Genomic DNA, 24,006 nt, shown 5'->3' with positions numbered 1-24,006 from the left:
GTGGCGTCTACAGGGAATGTCGGAGGGTAACTTGTAGGAACTCCCTCCTGGGGACTGTTTGGTAAAACAGTCAGCTAGAGCAAGATGGTACAGTGATTCACTAGCCACACTTGAAGGGACAGCACAGCAACGACACCTTTGAAGAAACAGAACCCGCTGTGTACCCAAGCCAGCATCAACCCTGTATTATTAGGTAGTAGCCGCTCTTTGCAAAATCTGCTGGGTGCCAGGCACCCAAATCAAATTAACTGCTGCATGATAGTTGCCAGGGTTTTCAAAAGCTTCAGAGTTCTAGTCAAGGGATTCTCTTCCACTACTGAAGACTTTGAACATCACAGTGCGCCAACACTCAGCACGCAGTTCCTGATTTAAGTATATAAATCTGAACTGGATCAAACTCTTCTCATCAGAAGGACTTATCCGTGGAAGCAATCCTTTTGGAGGCTTCTGCTCCAAGGGTGACGATGGGGCGAGGGCAAGCAGGACAGCAGTAGCTGATGTCAGAGATTCTGCCTGTAACTGGCATTGTGGGGTTGCAAGGCTTACACAACCTCAGGGAGAGAACCTGTTCATCAACACATATTTTACCAGAACCAATCATTATTTTTCTTAACTGCAATAAAAAGAGAACTACTCCTTCCTATCCTGTTTAGGAATGAAGAACAAGATATCATCTCAGGTAAGGGGTGGATCTGTGCTCTGCACACCCATCGCTAACTGAAACGTTCAGTGCTGAGAACAAAGTAAGTTGTTAGCAACTGTGCAACATAGCAGTGACTTTCTTACTCTCAGCTCCCTGGTATAAAAGGGTACCTGTAATTGGGGGTAAAATATAAATACACTTAATGGTAATTTACCTCTGAAGCTTCTACTTCTTTTGGGAGAGACAGACAATGGTAAACATACAGAAAGCGATTTTTAAGTTTAAAAGTTAATGTAAAATACTTGATTCCTGACTAACAATACACATTTCTGAAACGACAGAATGAGGTGTGAACATACCAATTTCATCAGCAGATTTCATCACAAAAATGGTTTAACAGAAGTCCAAACAGATGCTGCAATTCAACTCAGGGTCGTATAAAAAAAAATGTTTCCAGTTCCATGACAGCTCAGGCAATGGCTTCATGTTTTATCCAAGCCAACCAAGCAAGTTCTTGGCTGTGACTAAGAAATGCAGGGATCACACCCACCATAAGGCGTTTACTGGGAAAGAGCAAAGCAGATGTTCTGACATGTGACGTCCTCTAGGCTTTTTCTAGGATATATATTTAAAAACCTACCCATTACAAAGCAGTTTCCTTACTTGTTTTTCTAAACCATTTTAATTCTTTTTTAAAAAGATTTATTTATTTATTTATACAACATCCTTCCTCCATGTATGTCTGCACATACCAGAAGAGGGCACCAGATCTCATTATAGATGGTTGTGAGCCACCATGTGGTTGCTGGGAATTGAACTCAGGACCTCTGGAAGAGCAGTCAGTGCTCTTAACCTCTGAGCCATCTCTCCGGCCCTTAATTCTTATTTTTATTATTTACCCAAACATGTATGTGCCCTATCCTGCTTTCTGCTACCTCACATGCATGCTGGGACTTGAACTCAGGTCCTCTGGAAGAGCAGCAGGTGCTCTTAACCACTGAGCCATTTCTCCAGTCCCCAGTTTCTTCACTTGTATCAAGGAATACAAAAACACATTTCAAAGTCAATTACAAGGTAAGGACTTAAGTAGAGGTACAAACACAAGATTTCATGTTCTAGATAGGATGTCTATCCTGGAAAATACAGCAACAGATTTACAACCTCAAGTTTCTTCTACTTGCTAAAGACAGCAACCCAAGAAACGGCAGATAACCTCAAACTGCAGATAACCTCAAGTAATTACAATGAAGGAGGCAAAATAGTCCATGGGAACCTGAAATTGATGTGGAGTTGTCCTGAGATGGTCAGAGTAGGGGTGACCTGTGAGATGCAAAGCCTTTTGAACGGAATGAACAGTAAATACACACACTTGGAAGGCCAGTGAGACTGTGTGACGGCAAGACAGAGAATAAGAAGGAGCATAGAGCTATGAGACCCCAGATCAAACAGCACTTTTGACAGTACTCTGCAGACCACGGGAAAACACAGGAGACAGGTTTCCAGTAGAAGGGTCACCGAGTTTCACGTGCACTTTTAAAGACTCTGAGACTGCTAATAACAGGATTGTCCACAAAGGGGCACCGGCAGGTGGGATGTTGAGTTAGCAGTCGGGCTTGGTGTGTCATTGAACCGAGACTGGGGTTGTATTTCGAGCATGACTGGTACACTAACGAAGACCGTGAAAAGCAAGGCATCTAGCCTGATGTTTAGGTAGAAGGAAGGCTTAGCTTGAGGAGATTCCTTGCGTGCGTGTGTGTGTGTGTGTGTGTGTGTGTGTGTGTGTGTGTGTGTGTGTGTATCTGTGTGTTGGAAACTCTGGGTGTCATTCCTGAGCAGCCATTCACTTTCTCTCTTGAGACAGGGTCTCTCACCAGAACCTGTTCACCAATTGTTCTAGGTTGATCACCCAACAAGCCCGGGGAATCCTCCTGTCTCTTACCTCACCAGCACTGGAATGACAAGTTGGTTTGTTTGTTGAGGATGATGGACACTGAGGCTGAGGATGGAGCCCTAGATCCTCATATGCTGGTGCAGCAAGCACTTCGTAGACTAGTCTATCTGCCCAGCCCTTCTGGCTATGGTCCTGCCAAGGTCGAAACTGTGTATCCTGAGCTGGTGGCAGAGGTCAGGCTGGAGAGTAAGTACCTGGAGAGTGTGACACAACCGGAAGTGAAGGTGTAGCTAAGGAAGAAAAGAGGGCTATCATGAAGCGTGTTCCCATTTTTAAAGGAAATAACCGATGAGCTTGAGAACAAGCAAATGTAGACAGGAAAATCCTCCCTCTGTGCAGATTCTTCAGTTACCATCGTGACACACAGAGGTACACACCGACTGTAAACTTTTTAATGGGTTCAATCAACAGACCATGCCTAAGGTGAGGAAGCATTTTCTCAGGAGAGTTCAGTTTATCTGCTCTTTGTTTAATCTAAGTGTCATTTGTCTATTTAATGAGTCAGCCCTTGTTTTCATAAGTGAGTCTTACTCTACCTTCAGAAAGTGACTTTTTAAAAACATGTACTTCCTGGTTGTGGGAGAATTCAAACCACTGTATAATTTTGTTGTAGTTTTGAGCTGGAGTATTATACATTTGAATAATTCTTTCTTTCCACCCATGTATTTTTAGCTACTACAAAGATGTGGAAATTTGCATAAGCATTTATTTCCATGTGGATCCTCAAAATCTAAATGATCTAAAAATGCTCACCTTGAAAAGGTTTCTTGTGTCTCTGAAAGTTTTCATTTGGAGTTAAAGACAGCAGGAGGAGGACCAATGGGAATGCCATCTTAGGAGGGTGAAGGACACACTAATGACTTCATGTCTCTCTACACATCACTGTGCTCACGAAGTTAGGAATACAAATGACTGTGGTTGTCCAAGCTCACTCACCCTAGTTTCTTCTTAAACTCAGAGAAAGCTTGGTACAGATGCACCACCACTGCAAGCCATCATTCCTAATCTAGCCAACGGCCTGGTGCCAGCAGTGCTAGACTCAAAACCAACTTTCCTAGCCTAGCGTAGGTCACAGTCCTGATCAAGTCAGGGTCCTTTGTGTGTGTGTGTGTGTGTGTGTGTGTGTGTGTGTGTGTGTGTGTGTGTGTGTGTGTGTGTGTGTGTGTGTGTGTGTGGTGCTAGGCAAACTTGACCACTCAGGTTCGTTGCCACCACAGGATGTCTGTTCTAAAAATACAGCATGGTTGTGAAACCTAACAACTAGTGCACTATAATTCATGTAAGCTTTGTGAAGCGTCATAAAGGCTAGAGTGTGCATTAATAAATCAGGCAAAGCACAGCAACAGCTAACTCCATCACATGCCACCTGCATGTATACGGAGGGACAACAGGACTGAGCTGTGAGATGGCCAACAAGGCCAAGAGGAAGGCAGGTTAGGAGTGTCACTGATGGGAGAGTCCCACGGGGAGGATGGGTGAAAGAAGACAGTCAAAGGAGAGGCTGTGGGGTACCAAGAAAAAAATTATCTGGGAAGCTACCATGGCTTGGGGTGTCCAACTTTAATTACAGCAGGAGTTACTCAGGGAGGTTACTATTAAGCCAGGGTCTGTTGTAAATTAAAAGTGGCATGACTGACCTACGAAGTCCTTGACACCAGAATGGCTATTACTAAAATATGACATTTTGTTCATTAAAGGAAATTTAATCCAACAACATACAAGGCATCTTTCACATATGCACTTACTTTTAAAACTTTAGCTAAAATAATAATAATAATTTGCATAAGTAGGAGGGACGGCACTGTACAGACATCCATGCTAAAAAAACCCTCGTCTAGTCAATTAATCCAGCCATGTTATTAAACTGAAGAACAATGAGTCCATGATCTTTATCATTATTGTGGAGAACTTGTTTTTGAATTTCTTGCCTTGTTTTTGGGATCACCGTATTATGCAACATCTGCTCTGAATTTCAAATGTGATAAACAAGAGTATGAGTGTTGGTGGCAGATGACCAGCAGTGACAGGGCATTCAAGACTGCCTTGTTTTCTAAGAAGCGATATTTTCATGTTAATTTGTCCTGTGTCCTGCAAAGATAGGACAAATCACCTGCTGTAATTTGGGCAAAGTGGAGACCACCAGGAGCTGTGAGGGGCTAGGGTTGGGTTCCTTTAAGAGCAGGAGGGGAAGACCTGGGAGACTTTCATCTGCAGCACAGGGACCAGTCACTTTGCATTATGTCAAGCCCACAAGGATGAAGCAGCCTCAGGCATTCCGTCCTGACATCAGAGCCACTGTTTGCTGCAAGCAGATATTAGTCACGAAAACAGACTATTTCCCAGAGCAGAAAGCAGGTGCAATCAAGAGTGCATGTCGGTGTCTGAAGTCTGGGATTTGTAAAATAAACCTAATAGTACATTTTATCTCTTATTGAAAACAGAAAAACTAACAGAATCTCCAAGAAACACTCAACTGAAGATAAAAAGAAATCTAATTCAGTGAGAAAATTACCCACACAGACATAAACCTTGAGTTTGTTTTTCGTTTTGTCCCCCACCCCCTCCAGTTCCACAGAATTGATTTATCATGGGGATTCATGGAAACAGTTTCCATCCCATGATGCTGTGAGGCACTATGATCTGGAGCTCAAAGAACTCTGTCCTGTTTTAGAGAAGCTGTGTGTCTCTTCAGTGTTTTATTCTCAAGAAGTGATACCGCCCATCTCATTAAGTATGTAGCACCGGCAGAATGTCCAAGGAACAACGTTAGGCGTGTTCTCAAGGGGTAAGTTACCTGAAGGTGCTGGGCCAGGTGTGCCCAAGAAGTGGTTCAGCGTGAGAGGACAGCCCCACCCCCACCCTGGTCTGCTCTGGGAAAGAATGCCTCACAGGAGTCCTCAGCACTCTGCCATATGGCTCTCTTTACTCCAAAGGACCAACGAGTATGGTGAACGAACTCTCTGGCACTTCTTTTGACCCTTGTCACTGAGTGGCAGATGGATGCGTGAAGACTGAAAAGTGGGGGTGGAACTAAACTCTGCAACTAAACAGATTCGAAGACAACAGCCTGAATTAGAAAGAGGAAAGCCAGGCATGTCAACAGGGTCAAAGCAGGCTCCTTGTTGGTTTCACAGTAGAGCAGTCAACAAGCTTTCTATGCAAATGTCATCATCAGACAGGAACAGGTGGACCTAAAGAAAATCACAACAGCACCTTAAAGGTGAGCTTTACACATCATTTTTTTTTTTAGTCTTAGAACATCATATCTAGAAATGTTTACTTTGAAAATGTTGGAAAGAACAATCTCTTCCTATTGCTGTTGTTGTTATTGTTATTATTATTATTATTACTACTACTACAGTTTTTCAGAGGTGACTGGGACTTCCTTTAGTCAAGACAGAAGGGAGCACCACACAGTAACGGAAGGACATCCTCCACAAACTGACCCAAATATCAACCTGGACAACTTCGTAAAGCTTCATGAAGTTTAATTTTTTCAAAACAAATGTTATTCAAATATCTGGAAACCTGTTCTCTGAGAGGTATTTATAAGCCCTCCATCTGCTGTTTTCTAACAAAGATGTTGATTAAATAATAAACAAAGGTTTTTATCCCTGTCCAGACATTATGAAATATCCTAGTTTTATCCAAGCCCTGCCTTCCTATTACAATTAGTATCCCAATAAGCACTGGAATATCTTGACTATTAGGTGTCAAACTAACATTGCCATGAGAACACCTCAGAAGACAGCCGGGAAAGGACAAAGTCCTTGGCCTAAATCTTCTTACATGGCTGCTATCGTGATTTTTTTTAATGTGTCTATTCCATGTTAAATTATTTTCCCAGTTACAATTACTCTGACAACATGTAAGAGAATGTCAGTGTGGTATCTCTAACCTTATAGCTGCTGTGACCACTCTAGAGAACACTGCGGGACCATGTGCAAAGAGCCCGGACTTAGGTTCACTTTGCTCGTATTTGCCAATGTTTGCCACATGCAAGCTCCTCTCCCTCTCCCTCTCCCTCTCCCTCTCCTCTCCCTCTCCCTCTCCCTCTCCCTCTCCCTCTCCCTCTCCCTCTCCCTCTCCCTCTCCCTCTCCCTCTCCCTCTCCCTCTCTCTCTCTCTCTCTCTCTCTCCCCCCCTCCCTCTCTCCAAAATGAAGACACAACTGCCTAGTAAGAATATTTGTAACAGTTATACCTTTAACCCAACAACTACCCATGTGATGATTGTATGAGCTCCTAAGTAATTAGTCATAATTTTAAAAATAATTTTTATATGGATCACTTTTCTCCACACTGTGATATAATACCTTGAAGGACAAATACAGGGGACGAATGACTTATTTTGTCTCACAACTGAGAGGGTACGATGGGAGGTCATTGTAAGGAAGGCGAGAGGTGTGGAGACAAGCAGCTTCATGGTCAAGAGTGTCACTGTCAGCTTGTTCACACGTCCCTGGCCAGGAAGGAGGCAGTCTGAGCAGGAAGTGTGGGCCTCAGCTACAATCCAGAAGGCTGGCAGTCCCAAGACCCACTTCCTCTAGCTGGCCCATCCTCCAGGTGTTCCAGCCAGCTAGGGAAGGAATGTTCAAACACATGAGCATGTAAGGTACGTTTTATACTCGCATCATAACAGCCTCATTAGATCACTGCAACACTCTGCGTTGGAAACATACTAAAAATCAGGAATGAAAACAAGTAAGTTTTAGTTACTCTTTAAGTTTAACCAAAGACCTTTGTCTTTCAGTAGAAATTAATCTCATTTGATCATGTTTATATGCCATTTTGAAAACACTAATATTAACCATATGCCATTAATTCTAACCTATGGGTCCAGCACCCAACCTTACTTACCAGCAAACCTAGAGAGGCACTAATTCTGAATGCTGTAAAAACTGTTCAGCCTTCAGGAGAATCTCAGCCTCTGATAACCAACTTCTGACACTGACACACACACACACACACACACACACACACACACACACACACACACGCTCACACACAAGCATGCTCACACTAACCCTGGCCCTCCCCAACTCCTCTGGTGACCACAATCATGCCTGCTTCTCTTCCTATTACGTTTGGCCTTTCACACACATCTCCAAGAATCTCCCAGGCCCATTTCATTTCTACTCCTATCTGATCACACCTTGCCTCTAGTGTACCGCTCTGGCTTATCGAACATTTTAATTATGCAAATCCCCCCCACATCATCTTCTGATACCTTAGGAGAAAATCTGAAGCTCAAAAAATTCTATGGAGCAGGTAATGTGGACTATAAATATATGGATACTTTGATATTTTCAAAGGTTTCATGGAATGACTGGTAGAAGACTTGCATCAGAAAAAGCCAATGACCAATGTCTAATGTGTTGGTTAAAATAATTACGTCTGAAGGGAGCCTGGCAATGTGTCTTATTGTATGCCTATGTGAACTAACTGAGTATGGCAGTCAGGACATAAATAGATAGTAAGATACATACATAAATAATCACAAGGGTAGAAAACACAACAAAGAAGTGGAGTGTGCAGCCACTACTCTAAGGCAAATGAGACGATAGCCACTGTGAGAGCGGATCAAGCACATCTGGATAGACCCTGCAAGAGCGGGCCAAACACATCTGGACAGACCCTGCAAGAGCGGATCAAACACATCTGGACAGACCCTGCAAGAGCGGGCCAAACACATCTGGACAGACCCTGCAAGAGCGGGCCAAACACATCTGGATAGCCACTGTGAGAGTGGGTCAAACACATCTGGACAGACTCTGCAAGAGCGGGTCAAACACATCTGGACAGACCCTGCAAGAGCGGATCAAACACATCTGGATGGCCACTGTGAGAGCGGGTCAAACACATCTGGACAGACCCTGCAAGAGCGGGTCAAACACATCTGGACAGAGCAGGTCAAACACATCTGGGTAGCCACTGTGAGAGCGGATCAAACACATCTGGGTAGACCCTGCAAGGGCGGATCAAACACACCTGGGTAGACCCTGCAAGAGCAGATCAAACACATCTGGGTAGACCTAGACAGGACTAAAGGAAAGTCCATGAAGAGGACGGCCACTGAGCTGGGAAGTCACACCACATCACAAACTGTTATCTGTTCAATGGGGTCAGGGAGCAGAGTGAGCAGAAGGGACCCAACCCTGCTCTGCAGGCACAATGTGAAGTTTTTGGATTAAGCACATAGAGGAGAGAAACAGAGTCACGGGAATGGAGTATAATGCCAGAGGAAGAGGGTGCAGAACAGGCGATCAGGAATCCTACATTTGGAGGGCTTTCAGGGCCTCCAAACTACGCACAAGGAACTGGAGCCACCACTATGCATCGCATTCTTTAATGGAAGCAAGATGGGAGAAAACAGAACTCTTACTGGCCTAAACCCAAATGGATAACCATTTATTATGCTGCAGTCTAAAAGTACCAGTATCTGGGAACATCATCTAGCCATCATTCAAAAGACGTTTCTTAGCAGATGAATTGGAAAATGAAGTTAAGCAGAGTAACAGGCTAGAGCATTAAAATGCTTTGGGTAGCTTTCCCTTTAGACCAAAGGAAGAAAGAATTTGTTTGTAGTCAATGCTTCCAAAAGCATGTCTTAACCGCCTTTGAGTCCCAAGATTACTACTTTCCATTTAGACTAAAAAAACAAACAAACAAATCTATGAATTGGAGAAAACAAAACAAACAGAAAGAGCCAAATGAATATACTTCAGAAACAGCATATAATTATAATGTGTCACTGAGTGACATTTAAAATTATATCTCGTAAAGAATAAGAACCACCAGGATACTGAGTTATATCTGTTACACCTAACTTTATAAGATTGGGGCCAGATAATATACAAATAAGTAGTTTTAAAATTTTTAATGCACATTAAAGCTAGTTTATTTTTTTAATTCACCCTAAAATTAAACTGGACTGCAAGCCCACTCTGAAGATCCCACTTATTGGATGGACTACATGATTTCCCAATCTTTGAACATTTTACTTAGTTGACATTCTGAACTGTTATTAAGTTTCAAAAACACCGATTCTGGCAATTTTCGAAAGAAAGAATACTAGTGTTGAGTAATCTGTGACAGTGGCTAGTCTCACCAGACAGAAGGGTGATTCTTGGTACCTTTATGGTTTCTGTGGGGACTCCAGGCTCCGGAACTTTATCCAAGTAAGTGGTCAAGTCTTGATCAACGTGCTCAAACACTAGTGTAAGCTTGGTCTCTCTGTCTGTCCGTGACACTGTGCACACATCAAACAACCTAGGAGGGGGGAGAAACAACCAGAATGAGTAGCTGTAAACGAGCCAAGCAGTAAGCCATGCATCTTCCATGCATGCCTCAATACCACACACAGCTGAGGGCATGCCTTGTGATCACATCTAATGGGATCAATCTAATGGGATCACATCTAATGGGATCACATCTAATGGGATTTGCTCTTGCCATTACCTATCTCAAAGTCCAGCATTGGAGCCGTGAAACATGGACTGTATTAGTCACAAAGCAACATAACTGGAGATCAAAAATCTATGTCCAGAGTGTCCTAACTAATTAAGTCTGTATGTAGACCTTGTTGATGGAAACAGCTTTAAAAACTCGCCACCAGGCAAAATAATTCTAACAATTCTTAGCTCACGGGCTGGGAAAATTAGAGGCCAGTTAAGCATTTGCTGGAGACCGCGGACTCTGCAAAAAAAAAAAAAAAATTCCCAGGACAACCGTGGCTGTGAAAACAACCATGATGGACTATGGGGAAACATTTCAAACACAGAACTCTGCAAAATTACTGTCCTAGGAATGGCATAAATTCTTAATTAGTTTTAGCATTCCAACTCTCATGTAGAATCATGCCATAAAAAAATTAAGGCTTTATTATTACTTTAACCTAACTGACAGAAAAAAAAACTGCATGTATTCGCAGGATACTATGCAATGTTTTGATATATTGGGAAACCACTGTATCCCAATAGGATAGAATAGGAACTACAGAGCTATATGCACTCCAAAACTGTATGGATTCCAAATGTTTATAGAAATCATAAAAAAGGCGACTAAGAATGTAAGATGGCTCTGTTAAATGACTTGTCAAGCACACACTGAATGGAAAGGGGGAATACACTGGAAAACTAGTAAGAAGCACAGGTGAACAAACAGTACAGAAAGAACCTTCCGCGATCCAGAGAACCTTCAAGCCAAGGACAGAGAGCCTTTGGTTGAGCACTGTCTCACATGCAAGTCTCACCAAGCTGTCTGAGGAATTAAACAAGCCACCCATAAATACACTGATGGAAACTTCTTGAGATGAATGTAATGTAAGTAAGAGGAAACAAAATGTCATTCATATTATGTTTTCATTTCAAAGCTAAAAAACTTGTTCAAGAAACTGTGTGTACACACAGGCCCCTTGCTGATAAACCATGGGTTCACTGCCTTGGTTCAATTCGGAGGCTACTTCGAGTAAATTTTCAAGGCCTGATTGGTTTACTGGGCCAAACTACTGTATTTCTGGGGTACATGGGCTTCAAGTTTGGTACTTCTTTCTGAAGCTACACTAAATTTTAATATCTCCAGAACACTGTTATCTTAATCTATAATAAACTGTATAAAATCTGCACTATGAAAGGCTTTGGTGAATCCATCAAAACGGCCTCTGAACTCCATGGTTTGACCATCTGTCCATAAGCTGGTTTGAGCCACCTTATTACTATTACTAAGCACATCTTTCAACCACTTCTTCACGAAGGAAAGAAAGACTTACAAAATCACCAAGCTGATGTCTCTGTCTTGGCAATAAAGCTACAATGAACCCAAAGTGGGATGTAATGAAATCAAATACAAATGCTGGAGCTAGGCCATTACATACCCATTCCAAGTGGGCCTCTCAAGTGTCACTTTCCAAACAGTCCCCATTATAACGAAGACATTCCTTAATGAAAAGTGCGTAGCTCATCACTTGCTAATGAACAATCCCAGTTCTTATTAAAGGGGTATCCTCCCTGGATTTCCTGCCCCCCCGTGACTCTCCCCCATGTGTGTCTATGTCTGTGTTTGCTGTTATTAATTTTCAAAAGAAGGAAAAATCGTGATGGGGACATAACACAGTTGAGCCAAAAAGGTCACCTGCTCCCTAAACCGTTGTCTTAGAAATTACCTAATAACCCTGGCTGTATGCAATGTTGCTTAATCACCCTGAAACCGTTTCCAAGACTCTTGTATAACACAATTCATGAATAGCATCTAACCACCCAAGCTGCTCTTCATTAAATAATGCCTCGTTCTTCAAAATATTAGTACCTGCTAACGTCACCTAAGGTACTGTGGCTCCACACTAAGGATGCTGAATAAGATAGATCGAGGTGACCTTAACAAAGCCTCTACTAATTGTCTTAAATGATAAACGCGAGGGGAAAACTTCAAAGTGGAATATATTTAAACAGATGTGTGGCAATGCATACAGAAGAATATTATTTTTAGTTCGTGTATATAAATATTTTGCGAGCATGTATATGTGTTTCATGTGTGTACTTGATGCATTTGGAGGTAGAGAGCTTCAGATTCCCTAGAATAGGGGTTACAAGTGGTTGTGAGCCAGCCTGTGGGTGCTAGAAACTGAACTAACGTCCTTTGCAAGAGCAACAAATGTTCTGACAGCTAAGCCTTCTGTGTGGATTTTTATGCATTTAACTATATATTGTGAGCTATAAAAAGTTAGGAGTTATGTAGACGTTGTTCGTCCCGGTTCAAGAATACATACTTTTAAACATTCGGTGTATTCATCTGTCAGTAGAGGATACCACAGTCCCCTTAGAAACTCACAACTCACATCAAGGAGACAAGCAATAGGCTACTCACTTGCAGACTCCAGTGCTAGCCATCAGCAGCTTATAGATCAGTGATCTCAACCTGTGGATCACAACCCCTGGGGTCGAATGACCCTTTCACAGGGGTTGCACATCTATTTAACACACAGCTGCATTAAATGGCCAGAGCATTAGGAAGGTTGGGAACCACCGCTACAGGTGACACACTTCTAAAGACACTGTTTGGAAAAACCCTACTCTTCACTGTAACATAACCCTGCCTTAATTGTCGAATAAACATTTTAATAACTGTTAACTTGTTAACTTTTAGTAAAAGGTAACAGTTGCATTAATCGGAATGGATGAAAACACATTTTTAGCCAACAGTTGTGAATATTAATTTTGGAAATTCTAGAACAAAATACACACGATGTCTTTTTATCTATGGATCCCCCTAAAATTACTCCAAATCAAACGATAGTCATTTTGGTAGGCAAAACACAACAGATATGTCCGTATGGTAAATAATTTTCATAGAACCCAATTAAAATAAACTAAGATCTCTGGTATTTGGTTGGTAATCTATTTATGTAAATCAATGAGGAATGTTGTCAGACTGCCTATATCCCCTATACTTACAAAACCAAAGAGCAAGGCAGGTCTGAATGTTTGAACATAAGCACTGGGAAATAACTTCCATTGTATGACTTCTTGTGTTAGCCAACATTTACGACTTTCTAAAATATTCAGTAAGCTCACAAAAACACCATTTTTTCAGTGACTTCATGACTGCATGTCCACAGGAAGCATGCAGCCACACTGTACAGACCCTGAGCGAGTCAACAGTAACTCTCAGATGACCTTCGGAGGGAGGTCGCCCTGGATGGGAGTAAACACCATCCAAAGGGAGATGGGTCAGTTATCCGGCGAGAGCAGGAGATCCGGGCTTGGTTCCCAGCACCCACACGGCAGCTCGCAATTGCCTGAAATTCCAGTTCCAGGAGCTCTGACACCCTCTTCTGCTTTGTAAGGGCTCCTGTACACATATGGTGTATAAACTCATGAAGGCGCATGCACGCACGCACGCGCACACGCACACACACACAAGTAATAAATACTTGTTCAAAAGAGCAGACATGAGAAGAGGCTCTCGGTATTTGTTGTGGCTACGCACTCCAGTTTGGCAGAGTGAACGCAACCCAAAATATCAGTTGTTATCATTTCACAGTGAAGCACCGAACCCTTTAACTATTCCACCCAGTGAACTACTTTCCTGCTGTCTCTAGGGTCCTGACCTCCAGCAGCAGGGCAGAAGACAAGCAGAGCCCAGCACAACACTCAGCTTTCCTGCTGTGAGTCCTAGGATGTAATCATCCCTCCAAACACTCCCTGAACTGGGTTGCATCCTATCCATTGTAATTCTTAACTTCCTGTTGGCATCCTCAGTTTAACTTGCTGCACAGGACCTGCTGCACAGGCCATCGGCCTTCAGCTGACAGATGGGAGCGCATCCAGCAGTTCTGGGATTTCCAAAGTTTGCAGTTTACAAACGTCTCCCAAACAACCAGCCTTGTCAACACGACCTCTGCCTTTCTATTGTGGTTATAAGAAAAGGGAAATCTGTATTATTTGCTGTGATTATACCATGACCCAAAGCAGGAAGTTCTAAGAGGAGTTTTTTCCTGTCAGGTCTCCCTGACCTTGCACACTCTGCATTGTTTGGATACCAAATAGTTCTAGAGCTGAACACTGTCTGGCACAGCTGCCTAAGGGACATAACAAATTCTTATTTGAACTAGAGCCAGAAATAGAAACGGAGATCTCCCCCTCCCCCATCTAATCTCGAAGCTCCATGAAGTACAATGGTGGGTAGAGCTTGCGGATCCAATCAGCGTTCGCCATCTTGCTGCTAGCCCCACACTAGCGTACACACGGCTCTTCTTGCTCCAGAAATACAGACTGGGTATGCACTGGTTCACCAGCGACACGAAATGACCAACTCCAGAGTACTGGCCAGCAGCAGCAAGAGCATGCTGCTGCTAAAGGCGATCGCGACTTTGCCGCCACTCCAGAATGGGCACAGGGTTAGCACACGCAGCCACCATACTCAGTCTAAAGTGGCAGCTGACCAGGATGGGTTCCAGGAAGAACTTTATATTAGCATTACCACACCGGCAAGGCATAAGCCCGCAGCGCTGGCGGCTGCCCTGCCCAATTCAGTCCACCTACCCCAGAACATGGCCTGAGGTTTCAGGGGACCCGTTTTAAGTGCCTCAAGTCTATTCTGTCTGATTTACCTGAGCTAGTGAAGTCCCATTTCTGAATTCCAGTTGGGATTTTATTACTTATGGAAAACAAAATAAAACTCCAACCCTTGGCAAATCATGTATGGGGCTCATATACAGGGATTTGCCTGAAATAATGCACAGTTAATCACGGTAATTCTTAAAGAAAATAGTCATCAGGCATCTATAAATATTTTGAAATTACTGACTTCAGTCAATATCTGACTTCAAATGCATCCTATACAGTAAACAAATTGAGTTAAGCTCATACACATAAGTAAGATTAATGCCCCCTCAGTCACGGCTCCTTCAACACTGTCACAACTCCATGTGGGGTTGGGTAGCTGAATATTGGGGTGGCAAAACATCTGGGACCAGAAAAGATTTCTGAACATACAACAATCAAGAATAAAATGAAAATTAAAAACATTAACGTATTTAAGGAGTTTCTGGCCACAGCAACCTTGTCTTGCAGGAAGCGCCCTTCCTGCTACACAGAATCTACACAGCCTGTGTCCCTCACATGGCATGTACCACATTCTCACAGTGCATGCTGTGGGGTTCTGCAACACCAAGAGGCTCAGCCTGGAACTCCTAAGGTCGCACTGTTATACACACACTGCAGCATTCACTGCACACACAAAGCTGCCCGCTGTTATGGGAGTATAGCGGTTTAATTATGGAAACAAAGAGTGCCTTCCTATTGCCACTCTTCAGCGTGTTAACAATCAAACGAGGTTATCGCTAGCCTGGGCCATGTTACAACGATTCATTTTTAAAACTGCAGCCTTGAGTTGCTGACGGGCTTTGTAAAAAGTCATTAATTCTGGCTGGGGATTAGGACAGAATCCCAAAATACTTTAGAAGTGGCCTCTCTAAAAACGTTTTGTCATTTTGTACTATGTATTCACTTGCTCAAAAGGGTTTCTTGGCATTGACAATTAGAAAATCAGACCACCTCTGGAAAACACTGAATACGTTTCTTTTACATTACATGTTCAGGCAAGATTTAATTCTTTTCGTGAAATTAACAAGCCCATCCATTTCATTAAAATACATTTTCAGTTTCATCTTCAATAAATGATATATACATATTAGAAAACTGTTTCAGAGTATAATTCAGTTTATTGTCAGTACATGTTTCATTTACGTATCTATTTTGTAGTCCAATATATTTGGGGTTGTAGAAAATTTCTCGGGCAGAAGGGGTCCAGGAGTGAAAGAGTTTTAGAAAGCACTGCTCTCCGTGGACTAGGCTTCTGACTTTATGGACACTATTCACTGTGAGTGATTCTCTCCTCCATTAGCATGTCTACAGGGCGAGAGCAATGGACAGTGGCATGCCGGGAGAGTTCTCTGCTAAGGGGCTGTGCGACTTTCTTAAATTCCAGGACCCGGGGATATAGAGCTTGCTTCTCATGTTAGAAGCCTTGTATGTGATCTTCAGCATGCTATGAACAGAACATGTTGGCACATACCTGTCACGTCGCACTTAAAAGGTGAAGGTCAAGGCCTTCTTCAACTACATAGTGAGTTCAAGGCCAGCCTGGGATAGTTTCCACAATCTAACTCTCTTTTGAGGTTCCTGATCTGACCAGAGACAGTTTTATGGAGCAGAAGGAGACAAAGGAGGGGAGACAGACAGTCCAGCTCATCACTAACAGGAATAAGGAACCCAGGACAGAAAAGGAAATGAGGAAGACAGAGGAGTTATACATAAAGATACATCGCTCAACTAATTAAAGGTTAGGTCTGACGCTCAGTGGCGTGTGCTCCTGAAACCGACAGTTAAACAGCACCCTTTCCCGTTAGCCATTGGTGGAAAGCAGGTACATCAAATTAACAAAACCAGGGAAAGCCTTTATGCGAATCTCACAGGAGCGAGAAGTCACCATCTCTGTGTCCTTCATCTGCATTCCTCGGGCTGCAGAGTGCCCGCCAGTTCTCAATTCATCTCCTTCCAGTGTTTTCAGAGTTGCAGAATCTACCTCAGCTTCTTCTAATGCACACCTGGCATCATTGGTTTGGCGAGTGAGTATACTTTTGACCAAAAAAAAAAAAATGTTTCATGTTGAACTGGGAATTCCTTAAACTGGGCAAGTCTACCAGATGTGCCTTACACTACAGTAAATACTGAAAATAAAGCAAACAGACAATCTCTGTGTATGGAAACATTCCTGAACATGACCAGTAACAACCGGTGTGACGGTTAGCTCACAAGTAAGCTACAGAGGATAGCTCGGTGGGCAGACGGAATCCTGGGACGCCTGCATCTTGCTTTGCTCAGATCCAAAACAAAGTCGTCAAGTGGATGTCGAATGACAGAATTAAGGCTGCCCCATTGTCCTACAACAGGCACTAGCAGCATTCCCCCAGTATCAAATGCAGCTCTTCAAATCCAGCCTGAACCAGAAGCAGAAAAGAAACAGGTAGCCATCTTGCTGTTAAGGTAACTGCATGTTATTTTGTGGGAAAAAGGAAAACATTTCTTCAGAGTGGAAACAAGAAAATTCATAAAGCACTACTTTTTGCTTTGTGGGGAAGACAATAATAGCAGGAGCAGAAAGTTCTGAGTCACCCCATAGATCATTATCTCCACAAATGGGAAAGATAGAGAAAGCACGTATCATCTAAGCAATGAGGAGTTGGCAAGCTTTGCTGAGCCAAGAAGTAACACCGAACGGTTCTGGAAATTCTAAAGGAGCATAAAGCTGAACATAAAGAAGAAAGCTGCTGCCCACGACAACTACAGAGGACTTGGGTTTGGATTTGAGTGAAGGATAATTAATTCACCAACCCCAGCTTAAGTTCTCATCAGCTCCTTACCTCCCTAAGTCTCTCTCAGCCATGGCAAACTTTTTCGCCTATACAAGTCTCCGCAAACAACTGCCAACCTCAGCGTCACAATAAAGGACTAAAGCTGGTGAACACCTTGGAGAACCCCAAAGCGGTGGTGGCACTGGGGGGGAGGGGGACCCCAATCCAGGCAAACACAAGTGAGGCTAGCTCTAACAGCTGAAGGTCTCCCCTCTCCAGTGCATACAGTGGGTACTCAGGAAATGACTGCCAAAGGGATGAAAAGTTTCAAATGATCGCCCAGGAGAGGAAGGCCAGGAGAAGGTGTCACCAGGAAAGCACAGCACGATGAACAAACTGGACTCTGTAACTGATGCTGAGCCCAGGGGGTCAGACCCTGCCATACCTCATTTATTAGGAAAGTTTTATTTGTCTCCTCCTGACTTGCAGGCTCCGCATACATTATTCTTGACCTTTTAAATCTCGTACAGCAACTCTATGAGATGGTCCTTTTGTTTGAGACTAACACCACTATTCCTCAAAGGCAAAACCAAACCAAGCATCCGTTAGCTGATGGAGGAAAGAAATGGGCACACCCATACCTGGACTCTTAGTTGGTAATGAAAAGAATACATACCATACCTCATAGACCTTGAAAAGATTATACTAAGTAAGAATTTGGTCATGAAGTCTGCATGATTCCATTTATGTGAAGTGTAAAAAAAACAGGCTGATCTGTAGAGTCAAAAATAGAGTGAGCAATTAGTTGCCTAGGATCAGGAGCGTGGGGGTTGGTGGAGAAAGGGGAACAATGCTTATGTGCACTTGGTTTCTTTCTAGGATGATGAAAACATTCTAAACTTAGAGCAGGGTGGTAGTTGCACAAACTTAGTGAATGTACTAAAACAGTCACTAAACTGCACACTTACACAGGTGGATTTCATGGTGTTCATACTGCATCTTAATAAAGAAATTTAAACACAAGTCAAAACAAACAGGAGCAAAAAACCAGCAGAAAAAGATTCTGTACTTTGTTTAAACCACAGAGACAGAAAGCAATGGTGATGGGACCCGATTCAAAACTTCTGCTCTGTTGCATGAAAAGCAAGGGTCAGCAATGCAGAGGTCTCTCTGTGAATGACACTACCAGATGTGTACACACACATACACACACAGTGCAAACACACACACATACACACACAAGAGCACTCACACATGCACATGCATGCATACCCACATATACACATGCACAAACATACACACATGCACACACACACACACACACACACATACAGGGTGGCAGGTGGCTGGGAAAGTAACCTCAGAAAATCCACAGGAAAAACTGAAAAGCTAAAGACTTCTGATCTCTTGCCCTCTTGTGCTCGTCCCTTGACTGGTTAGAAAAATGACACACTGCAGTTCTCCAAAAAGGGCTCGAAAAAGATATTCTGATTCCAAGAATAGAAGAGTTAAGAGGTATTTTTAAAAGTGAAGTGAACAGCTTTGGCTTGAGTCACATACAGTGTGGAACATTCTGGACAACATTCAACATTCAGTTCTCTTTCCATTTCTGACCTGTAAAAACCCTGTTTTCCAGCCTGGGCCTCTCTTGAGGAAAAACGACGAGGCAGCCAAGACTGGGAAGCCCTGTGTGATGAGGACCATCTGCACAGTCTTGGGGGGAGAAACAAGTCTACCTACACCATATGCTAAAACCCTGCCAGTATCGAATCCTTGCGCGATGAGTCACTTTATCCCAGCTCTGACTCACTCAGGTACTTATGATCAGGTTCTCATCCAACAAAGCTACCCTTCAAGCCCTCTCCTTTTAAGGAATCGCAGATGACCATATGTAGTAACTTAAAAAAAGAAATTTTAAAAAAATCAAGTAACACTAGCAAAATCAGTGACGAAATATTCGAAGTTGTTCGAGATGGGCTCACGTAAGCGGTGTATTATTTTTCTAATAATAAAACCACACATACTCTGCAAGGTATTTTGAAAATGTCCCCCTGCATTACTTTGGGAACGCAAATTGGTAAGGACCTTTCTGTGTGTACTCATAGGCACGAGTACACACATGCGCAGACAGGCACACTATGTGGCTCTTATGATACAGATGTACATTTACTAGGCACAGGAAGGCTTTCACCATGTTCTGCAGGCTTGGAAGAGTTTGTCCAATATGATCCCACACATGTAAACAAAACAGCACAAGGTTTTATCTTTGGGTGATAAATTTATGAAATGTTTGTTTCCTGATATTTCCTTATATATTCTTACTACAATGAAAGCTTACTAATTAAAACAATTTTTTAAAACATTTGTTTATTTTTATGTGTATGGTTCTTTTGCCCTTATGTATGTATGTGTACCACGTGTGTGCCTGGTGTTCTCAGAGGTCAAAGGAGTTGGATCCTCTGGAACTGGAGTTACAGATGGTTGCAAGCCACTAAATTGGGTGCTGGCAACTAAATTCAAGTTCTCTACAAGAATTAATGGAGAGCCTCTAATTTCTCTTATCTTTGTCTGCAACCTGCTTCTCTGAGTTTATTAAAAAAACTGATCATTAATCCTTAAACATAATTTATACGTTAATAATTTAAACAATGCCAATTCTTAATTTTGCTCAAGGAGAAAAAAAAAACGTGTTTCATTACTTTATCAATAGTGACATACAATTTTCAATACTCTACCCAGCACAGAGCAATTACCAAAAAGATGAGGGGACAAGTATAAAATCTAACAGAACTTGAGATTGGCAGAGATTGGTCAGCACCGCTCAACTTTCAAGTAACCAGAATCTAGGAACAGAAAGCTAACAGCAGGCTGGTCAGGTGAGATGGTACGAAGGATAAGGGCCCTTTGCTGAACTTGATGACTTGAGCACCTACCTGATCTCAATCCCTACGACCTTCAAGGTGAGGACTTATTCCCACAAGTTGTCACACAGGTGTGGTTGTGCACATCTCCTAGCTATCCCCACCCACAAAATAAATGTCACTTTAAAAGTGTTTTTTAAAAGCTGAGTGTGGTAACGCATGCTTGTGAACCCACCAATGATGAGACAGAGAAAGGCAAGTCCCCGGGGCTTTGTAGTCAGCTAGCTTAGATTACATGGTGAGATCCAGATAAATGAGGAACATGTCTCAAAAGACGAAAAGTAAAGCAAACAAAAAAGTAGACAGTGAAAGAGGCCCCCCAAATTTGTACACACATGTGTACATATATCTTTATTTGAACATGGGCATACACACAATCACACACACATGCACTTTAGCAGAATTACCACAGAAACAAAGGTAGTTGACAGAGACTTTAAATAACTCTAATATTCATAAGGAAAAATCCAGCAAGGACAAACTATGGGTTTTCTAAAGAGAAGGAGATTTTGAGGCTACATTATTCTGTAGAATATTTTTATCGATGAGAAAACAGGCAAACAGAGCAGAATGGAAAAGATAAGAAACATTCTGCTAATAGCAAGAAACCAGCCATCAAAATGACTAAGATACAGTTTTAAAAATACTGCTTTTCAAAAATGATACTTAAAAATCCTACTTTAAAATTAGATCTATTCTAATTTTACAACTTCCGGGCATTACCCTTCTAACAACTGAGAAGAATTTTATAACTATTTATGGCCACTGGAAAACTGCATGGAAAGATGGAAAAATAATACCGCCGGAAGCACTGAACTACCACCATCTCTCTCAACAGCTTAAGTGTAAGGCCCTGAAAATGGACGGTTTTGCTGGGTATAAAAACTTGTAAATAGTAAAGCATGACATGCTATATTCCTGTGACTCAAATTTACTTTTGAGTTTGATCTTATTTCAGACAAGATAAATAGTCATGACATTAGCAGCAATCCAAAATAAGAGAATGAAAAATTTGTAAATGTAACTGCAAGTCAGACCTCTCTAAGAACACAGAACATCTTTATTATGCAGATCTATTAGGCAGCTGGATATTCCAAATAACTAGATATTTTGGATACTGGATTCTTCCTCTTATAAGCTCCCATACTCTGGGAGAAAAACAGACAGACAGGGTTGGGGGATGCTAATGCTTGAATTCAGAGCTTCCTGCTAAGCAACACTCTACCTGAAGCCCACCTCACAACATTTTTAAGAGTTACTGTTGTCAATGGGGTTCTTGGAAATGTGCACTGAGGATTTTCTTGACCTTTTAAGCATGATACACTGATACTGCTCTACTGCCTTGTGGAGACCTCTGCACTCATCCTGCAGCTAGTTATCCCTCTGCACTAGATATCTGAGCTTAACATTACACAGATTAACCAACAGATGATTATTAAGTACTTATTTCCTATGAATTGTATCGAGTTATTAGCATTTTTTCCCTGTGGATTGTATCGAGTGCTGGTAGAAACATGGAAGACAAAATAAATGATCATAAACAATCCAGAGTCCAGCAGAGAAGGTAGACATTTAAAAAGATGAACATCAACTATTCTGTAAATACTGAGATGTATGTGTATTTAATGACATAATGTCATTTTAAGATAAATAAATGGTGCATCCAACCTGGAAATGCAGTAAAAAGGTTTCACAGAAGAAAGGACCACACAACCAACTCTCTAAGGTTACTGGGAGTTTTGTAAACAAGTGGTGGAGAAAGGGCACTAGAAATCAAGAGAAAGGAGACCAACAAGACAGCCAGACCCGCTAGAGAAGTCTTGTACATCGCATCAAGTTCATCTTCTAGAAAACAGCTATCTATGTTGTCATCTTCAAACACCTCAATCTTCCAGCATGGGTACGAGACAAGCAAGACGACCTAAAGGGGACAGTTGCTGCAATAGCACAGGGAAGATAAAGAAGGCTTGTCCTGGGGAACTGGCAGCCAAGGACAGAAGGGAGAGCACAGATTCCAGAGATGGTTAGGAGGCTGACTTGGCAGGACTCACTAAGCGTCTGAATGTGGTGGGGTGGTTGGACGGAGAAGAAGAAGCCAAGGATGAGTCACAGGCTTTTGACTTTGGGGACTTGGTGCCACCCCAAGAGATACAGCAGTGTTCCCAGACCTTGGGTTTCAGCGAACTGTAAACTTTCTTTGGCACTCCTGATAGAAAGCTATCAGCTAGACACATAAACACACCCCACCCCATCAACTATCAGCACCTTTTACAAAGAAATCACACTTCAACACCCCAAATATGAACCGCTCTAGGTTCCAACAAAAACTACTGCAGAGCGGGGTTTTTCTTTTTTTCTAACTACATCCCAAGATGATGGAAAATTGGTACCAGGCCTCAGACCAACACCAGGGAGCCCTGAGACTGGGGTTCAGCACTAACAGCATGAATTAAAGGCAGGATAGGTAATGTGTATTCTCACTTACTCCCCCACACTTTCAGGGATACCTATCCCATTAGTGCTAAGGGCGTAGGGGAAAAAAAGCTCAAAAGTTACCAAAGGCTCTGAAGATGAGACATTCAACTCTGCCCAGTGGGGATGTGACTGTGAAGCTGAATCTCAAAGGCTAGCCTGGAATCTGCCAGATAAATAAAGGAAGCTTGGGACACTCCCAGGAGAAGGAACAGCATGTCCAAAGGTATTCAGGTATGAAAAAAAAAACCTCATGTTTGGGGAATGGTGGGTAGTCTGGTGTAAATTTGGGATTTTTCTTGGAAAGGATGAGAGAAGAGATGGAAAAGTACACAGAAAAAAAATTACGGAGTTTGGTCAACTAGGCTAAGAAGTCTAGAAACTATCTTCGGGGCGCTGGGAAGGACTCAAGGACTTCACAGTGGGTAATGCAATGGTATGGGCGATGTACGGCTTGGAAAGGCCACTCTGGCTGCTTCCGGATGACTGGGAAGCAGAGGATAAGAAGCAGCAGCTCCTACAGAACAGGGCAGCCAGCACCTATGCCCTTCAGCAATGTGCAGGACCAACAAGATGCCATCCTTGTTTAAGTACTTTCTACTGCTCTTGGTGAAACTGGAAGCCACATCATACACCATTTTGTAATGTAAAACGTGTCAACAGCTTCTACAAATCTATCTTCATCTTCAAATTGAGCTACATTGTATTCCTTATCGAATTTAGTAAACTCCATCCTTAGTCTTAACAGTGATGCATATAAACACAAACTCCTACTAAGTGGAATTGAAAAACTCTGAGGGTGAATGCTTTTTTTTAAAAATATATGTACATGGAGTATATGTATGTTGAGTACATGTTTGTGTGTGCATATGTATGTGGACGACAACGGTCACCTTGTTTGTTTTTTTGAGGGAGGGACTTTCAATGTGCCTGCAAGCTCATCATAGGACAAGGATGGCTGGCCCACAAGTTCCAAGATCTTCCTGTCTCTGGCCGGTTCCCAGTATTAGAATCAGAGATGCAGCCACCACATCGATTTTTACATAGGTGGTGGGGAGCCAAACTCGGGTCCTTACAGAAACTGATCAGATAAAACGAACTGTGGAGGCCCCGAAAACAAGCACAGTAGGGTTACCAGTGAGGAGAGCAAATAGTAAATGGTATCTG

General features: G+C 42.5%; 1 protein-coding gene and 1 long non-coding RNA gene across 2 annotated transcripts in view; both read right to left on the bottom strand.

Annotated features, from left to right (window-relative positions):
* The window catches only part of Cdk6 (cyclin dependent kinase 6), a 192,806-nt gene that overhangs the window by 130,493 nt on the left and 38,307 nt on the right, over positions 1 to 24,006 (bottom strand). Inside the window, exon 2 of the mRNA XM_040728744.1 lies at positions 9,729 to 9,864. Within this exon, the coding sequence (XP_040584678.1) occupies positions 9,729 to 9,864 (136 nt within the window). The remainder of the gene's footprint in view (positions 1 to 9,728; positions 9,865 to 24,006) is intronic.
* On the bottom strand, positions 6,853 to 9,721 carry LOC121133042. Its single transcript, XR_005869783.1, has 2 exons — positions 8,584 to 9,721; positions 6,853 to 8,491 (listed from the first exon to the last, which is right to left on the bottom strand). It is a non-coding gene; the product is annotated as an uncharacterized LOC121133042 (long non-coding RNA).

The sequence above is a fragment of the Mesocricetus auratus genome, unplaced genomic scaffold (assembly GCF_017639785.1).
Source record: "Mesocricetus auratus isolate SY011 unplaced genomic scaffold, BCM_Maur_2.0 Super-Scaffold_100019, whole genome shotgun sequence".
Taxonomy (NCBI): domain Eukaryota; kingdom Metazoa; phylum Chordata; class Mammalia; order Rodentia; family Cricetidae; genus Mesocricetus; species Mesocricetus auratus.
The sequence above is the reverse complement of the archived record's forward strand: the minus strand, read 5'-3'. Positions and strand labels throughout refer to the sequence as shown.